This window comes from Actinia tenebrosa, unplaced genomic scaffold, assembly GCF_029948245.1.
Source record: "Actinia tenebrosa isolate PJP-AT-01 unplaced genomic scaffold, QUT_ActTen_1.0 PGA_scaffold6__47_contigs__length_16458017, whole genome shotgun sequence".
Lineage (NCBI taxonomy): Eukaryota > Metazoa > Cnidaria > Anthozoa > Actiniaria > Actiniidae > Actinia > Actinia tenebrosa.
The window spans coordinates 4,137,361-4,143,845 of NW_028292583.1; the positions used below are offsets into that span (position 1 = coordinate 4,137,361).

The 6,485-nt window shown below is 37.1% G+C and overlaps 1 protein-coding gene across 1 annotated transcript; it reads left to right on the forward strand.

The window, feature by feature from the left end:
- Positions 1-431: 431 nt before the first annotated feature.
- Positions 432-6,062, forward strand: LOC116290627 (p21-activated protein kinase-interacting protein 1-like). The gene is made up of 12 exons (XM_089038633.1): positions 432-520; positions 600-718; positions 1,162-1,214; positions 1,371-1,491; positions 1,973-2,047; positions 2,599-2,651; positions 3,120-3,202; positions 3,639-3,701; positions 3,938-4,035; positions 4,735-4,852; positions 5,084-5,276; positions 5,658-6,062. The coding sequence occupies exons 1-12, from the start codon at positions 446-448 to the stop codon at positions 5,831-5,833; spliced, it is 1,227 nt and encodes a 408-aa protein (XP_088894759.1). The 5' UTR covers positions 432-445; the 3' UTR covers positions 5,834-6,062.
- The last annotated feature ends 423 nt before the right edge of the window (positions 6,063-6,485 follow it).

Genomic DNA, 6,485 nt, shown 5'->3' on the forward strand with positions numbered 1-6,485 from the left:
GCAGGTGCTGTTTGATCAAGGTGGAATGAAGGGCGTTACACACCTACCCCTCTTGATATTGCATTAACATTGTTGATCGAACTGAAGACGGGACACACACATCCCTCTCTTGATATTGTATTTACAATGCTGTTTTTCTACAGTACAGGGACTGAAAAGGGGTTGTACATCAGCATTATATTTATAGACACGCTACCCTAAAAAAAAACTTAAGAATGCAATTTGACATTCTCTTGAAAGTGGTACTGTAAGCATTATTGTCATTGCAATCATCAATCATTATCTTGATCTTGAATGTCACTTTTATGTGACATCAATCAAGTTTCCTTAAAAAAGCTGAAATTCAGGCTTAAAAAATCCCCGTATATTTACTGCCACAAGGTAACAGAGCTTGGGCTACCTGTGCACCAGTGGGCTTCCTGTGGTTTTTGTCATTCCCTCCAAGATGGAGGTCTTAGTAGGAACTTATGATCCACTTCTTCTTGGATTTCAACTCGTTCACGACAACGAAAACGAAAAAGTAAGCTATAAATTATAAGGTTTGACCGAAAGGCTTGCAATTCATAAATTTTTATGGCTTTCTGTCCCGTCTTTGGTAGAATTATCGGTTCGAGCCCAAGTTTGTGGACAAGGGCCATGCTGGATGTGTGAAGAGTGTTGCGTGTGGTGGCGGTGGAGATTCTCTACTCGCATCTGGATCCACAGATGAAACTATCAGGTACTTAGAAATATCAATTCATTCAGGCTTACAACACTTTGTGAATGAATCAAGAGAAAATAACTCACACGACTTCGATAATCATTGTAAAATTATGTGTCAATAAACATGTCACATGGCTTCTAATATAATTATAAAATAAGTACACGAACAGTACTTTACCAAACGTAAGTGACTTTTGCTATGTTAGGCTCTTATATATACTTAGAATTAGAAAATGTGGTATACATATGGTTTAATTCATCTATGTAGCTTACATGGACTCTTTCAGTTCAAACATTTATATATATTCTTTCACATTGACATTGACATTCTCTTGTCTTGTCTTCTCTTGTCTTGTCTTGTCTTGTCTTGTCTTCTCTTCTCTTCTCTTCTTATTTATTTGAACAAATAAATTTGTACAATTTTGTTACTTTCCATTTAACCTCTGATATTGTTTTTAGGTTATATAACTTAAAAGACCACAAGGATCTTGGCTCCTTACACCAACACGAAGGTATAATTTTGCTATTAGATAATACTATTCAATTGAGTGCTGTATGTTTTGTGGCATGTCTGTAATGTAGCTGTTAGCTACGTCCATAGACCACAGTACTAAATGAAGATTAATGTATTATTTGTATAATGAAAATGTTGTGTTTATGGATTTCAGGTTCAGTGACTTGTTTAACATTCTGCGGCAGTACTCATATGTTGAGTGCAAGTGAGGATAAAACCATCTGTGTGTGGAACTGTAAGACATGGGAATGTTTAAAAGTGCTGAAAGGACATCAGTAAGTCAGATACATCACAGGAATGATTTATACTAATTACTTATTATATAATAAAATTAAAGCACCTGCTTCACACTTTTTTAATGCTTTAGTGCACTTCCTGCTTGATGTATAAAGGTTGTTTTCTTTGTAACATACTTTTAGACGCCTTCATAGAACTACAGGGTATTTTAAACCCTCAACTATGCTGTATTGGCCAATTAACAGAGCACAGTTTTGTTCCAATATATGCCCAAAGCTGGCTCTGCAAAGAAGTGTACAAAAATAACAATGAACAAATGTATGGTTAGGCCAGGGTTAAGTTATAACTAGGTTTTTCAAGTAGGGAGTAAATCAGTGTGACACGAAGGGGCTGAGAATTGATATGAGAATATGAAATAGAAAATAAATCTCCTTACCCCAGAGCCCTTTCTGGGTTCATCAGTGTTTGTAGCACTATGCATTATCTAGTACTTATTGGCATATTATTGTTCTCTTATAGGGGTCCAGTATACTCCGTATCAGTTCATCCTTCAGGGAGATTAGCTATGTCTGTCTCAAAGGATAAACATCTTAGGTGAGAATATCAAATTAGAGTGTTTTCACTGACATGCACGAGGCAGCCATATTGGTGTAAAAAACAATAATATAAACTTTCTGCACAGTATTTGCATAAAAATAGAGTTAATTTTTTGGAGGATAGAAGATGTATTGTTTTGGTACACTAACGTGGCCTCTTTGATGTCATGTGAAAACTATATTAATTACACTGGGATGGATTGATGCAGTTATTAAGCAGCTTGTCTAGTTTTGTATGGAACTTTTCCCAGCTGATAGCAAGTTTTTATTAGAAACATACTAGATGATAGAGCATGAAGGGCAGTGTTTGCCCTGTCACTGCAAGTTGGGAATAATATTTCCAAGATACCTTAATACCTGATTAATACCAAGTAATGGTCATATTTGCCTTGGTAAATTAGATCACTCTGATTCATAGTGCCACTTTTGTAGGATTTATAATGCTAGGTTTGGATATATCTTGCCTACAACAAGCCAAGCCTTAATAAATTAAAAAAGGAAACTAAAACAACATCTACATACTATCAATCATTTTTCGTCTATAACCAGGACTTGGAACCTTGTTACAGGAAGATCTGCATATGTCACAAATCTAAAAGAAGGTAAGTAAGCAATAATTCAGTAGTGTAGCCAAGCCTAGCCATGATGAGCCATGACAAATTAATTTTTACCAAGAATGCAGACAACAAGTCAACATTTGATAAGTCAACAGTGGAATTATTGGTAGTCGAGCTAGTTTTTTTTGCCACTTGGGAAATATGTTTTGACATGTCTACAGTGCTTATCTATAGCATGTGTGGAATTTTCATCTAAATAAATAAGGTTTCCATGGATATCAAAGAAGCTGTAAGAAAACATATTTTGTTGCAATAGCAAAATTATTGTAGCATTTTATATGTGTGTGACTGGCAGGCATAGTAACTATAATTAGTTCGTAATAAATACTGCTGGAATATTGAAATTTTACATCACCTTTAGATAAGAATGTAAATTTATGGTTCATCTTTTAAGGTTATGTACTTTATATATTTTGGATGCTACAATTTCTTTTATTCTTTTGTTTACTTTAGTTGCAACTTTAATAAAATGGTCACCATTGGGAGATTGCTATGCTGTTGTCATTGGCAACAAGATAGTTATTCATAAACTTGCCGTAAGTATACTTTATGGTTAGGTCCTTTCACAATCAGCACAGACTTTCCGTCTATTTTGGTCAATGTTGAACAAGGGCTCCATACAACTATTGGAACAATAATACATTGATACATGTAACAATGTGCAAAAGTGATTATATGGACCTCTTTAACTTTAGGTGTAATGTTTTCCCATTTCAGACCATGTGTTATTCCTTTTGAAATATGAAAATGATTCTTTGTTTGATTTTCATCTATAATCATGCGACTTTTGTCTCACATGTAACAGTTAAACTCTAGCAATGACAAGCCAGAAAGGTGCATTGTGAATGCCTTTTTTATTTCCAATAAAAGTCATTTTACTGGAATCCAAATATCTTCCCAATTATGTTAGTGCGGATTCATCCATATTTAGTGATTTATATACTACTGATGCTATTTTTACCATCTTTCTAGACTGCTTCACTGTCATGTACTCTTCAACTACCACGACCTGTTCTAGCAGTACAATTCTTATCTGTAAGTGTTTTAAAACCAGATTATTCAGATTATATTAGTCTCTATGTTCTTCAATCTTGGCCCCCACTTTTCCCATACTAGTCTCATATATTTTCCAATCTTAAACCCCCCCCCCCCTCCCCACACACACACACACCCTTTTTAAGGTGCTTTGCAGCCCCTGTTATTGTTAACTGATATTTCGTTGAATCGAATGGTTCTTGATACAATTCTTTATGATATCATTTTTTCGCTAGGAAACTCTTTTGGTGGCAGGAGGAGAATTTGATGGTATTCGAATTTTTAATATTGAAAAAGAAGATTGTATCCAAACTCTTACAGGTCATGAAAGCAGGTAAACATGCATACATACCCCAATATATGGTTACGTTTGGCGAGTGAAGATGGTTGGTTAATTATGGTGTTGGTAGTTTGAGGATGCTTGTGGTTGAGTGATTATCGGTTAAATGGGCTAAGAGGGTTAGTGGGTGTGGTCGTTGATGATGATTGGTCTTGGGAAGATAATGATTGGAGACTGTTGGTAGTTAAGTGATAATTGTTAATGGGCTAAGAGGGTTAGTGGGTGTGGTTGTTGATGATGATTGGTCTTGGGAAGATAATGATTGGAGACTGTTGGTAGTTAAGTGATAATTGTTAATGGGGTAAGAGGGTTAGTGGGTGTGGTCATTGATGATGATTGGTCTTGGGAAGATAATGATTGGAGACTGTTGGTAGTTAAGTGATTATGGTTAATGGGGTAAGAGGGTTAGTGGGATGTGGTCATTGATGATGATTGGTCTTGGGAAGATAATGATTGAGACTGTTGGTAGTTAAGTAATTTATTATGGTTGGTGGGAAGATGATGTATGGTGGGTGTTCACTGTTGGTAGGTGGGTAATGTTAGCTGTCGGTTGATGGATATGGCAATTGATGAACTCGTGTACAAGTTGATGATTAGTGAGTGATTGGTGATGATTAGTGGGAGGATGAGGATTGTTAATGGGTAATAGTGTTGTTAGTTGATATCACTTACCAGTATTTATTGGGCATACAGGGTCAAAGCTCTAGAGGTCATGGATGACATCTTCTCAGATCAAGACAAAAAGCGTCTTTTACTTGTCTCAGTTTCATCTGATGGCGATCTTCGTGCTTGGTCTTTAAACCAGGAAAACGTACGTCACATTTACCTCATTTAAGTCTCCTGTATCGTGCAGGGATGTTCATCAGCTGAATCTCAAATTTTCACTAGAATTCTTTCTTTCTGACAGCACATGGTGGTCAGTGTGTGTGACCACCATTTGGAGCGAATACTGTTATTCAAATAATCTTTTTTCAGTCCAATTGAAATCAAGCATTAGCCTTTGCTAAGGTAACCTTTACCCTATCAAAACTTATTGTTGCAGTTTGAAGAAGAAGGGCAGCTCGTCGCACGCTATGAGATGAATGGAAGACCAACCTGTTTGTCGATATCCTGTCCAAAACGCCTAAACACAAAACCTCTTCTAGAGAAGATGGAAGAAAAAGAAACAAAAGAGAAGAATGAGCACGAATCAAGAAATAAAGATAACAGTGAAAGAAGAACAACTAGACAATCAGGTACCAATACAGGCTTTTAACGTGCTACTCTTGGTGTTAACAAATGTTGCCACTCCTTGCGCGACACTGAATTTGCGTTGTTGCGCAAAGTAGAAAAATCTAATAAGAATAAATAAACTCTCCACTTTTTGCAACGATGAAAATTTATTGCACGCAAGTGGTAATACGAGCAATATTTGCTCTTAAACTTGCAAAGCAACACTGTTGAGCGACAAGTTACGCATTTTGTTTCCCGTATTACCGCATTTCATATGCTTCCGCGGTCCTTGAGTCTTGCTCTTATCTTTCATGTTGACAGCTGTTTCCTGCCTTTCTTTATGAGAGGATAGAGAAAAGTGCTACTATCAGTATTCTGAAATGAGCTGTTGATTTGATATTCAGGCGATGAACCGACAACGAAGAAGGCGAAAAAGAAGAAGAAAACACCGAAAAAGAAGAAGAAGCAACAGGAGCAAATTAAAGACGAAGAGGAATCTCCCACGAAAACAAACGAGGAAGCGAGTGAAGCTATGAGTCCAGACGATGAACAAGATGAAGAACAAACAATGGAAGAATAGAATAGAATTGTAAACACGTTCGTGAAGGAAGAAAGGAGCCGAATTCCAGTTTCCATGTTACTCCTTCATGGCTCTTTGACTCTAAGATCTTATTTATCAGCAGGATGGAAGCTCATTCAAGCACCACAAAGTAGACAAGATGTTTTAGTCGTCCCATTTCTGATGATGCCGACAAGAAATTAACGTCTGAAATTACGATGCCCCCCCTCCTAGAGCAATTGTCGGGGTTGGGGGGTTGGGGGGTTGGGGGGTTGGGGGGTTGGGGGGTTGGGGGGTTGGGGGGGGGGGGGGGGGAGATGATGGGTGTATTGTAAGGATGACATTAATGCATGGATGGTGGTCCCCCAGGGGATGATTTCACCCTTGCATTGAAATGTCTCTTGTCATATTTGTTTCCCAATTCCCATTTATCTGACTTATATACATATTAGTTTTGCTTTCTATTTCAATTCAAGTTTGTGGTGTATACATCAATGTACACTCTTTGCCCCCGCTCTATCGAACAAGAAACCACCTTTCATGTATGTGAAATCCAGTTAGAAGGATATTTCGAGTGTCTCTTTTAGTGGCTGAAAAAAAATTTTGAGGTCGGAATCATTTGTGCACATGCATAACAACCATATCCCTCGCTTATGTTCGATCAAATAATTTT

Coding starts and splice junctions, on each gene's coding strand:
- LOC116290627 (XM_089038633.1), top strand. CDS start 446: ATGGAGGTCTTAGTAGGAACTTATGATCCACTTCTTCTTGGATTTCAA. Junction 3,203..3,638: donor TAGTTATTCATAAACTTGCC/GTAAGTATACTT, acceptor CCATCTTTCTAG/ACTGCTTCACTGTCATGTAC. Junction 4,853..5,083: donor GGTCTTTAAACCAGGAAAAC/GTACGTCACATT, acceptor TTATTGTTGCAG/TTTGAAGAAGAAGGGCAGCT.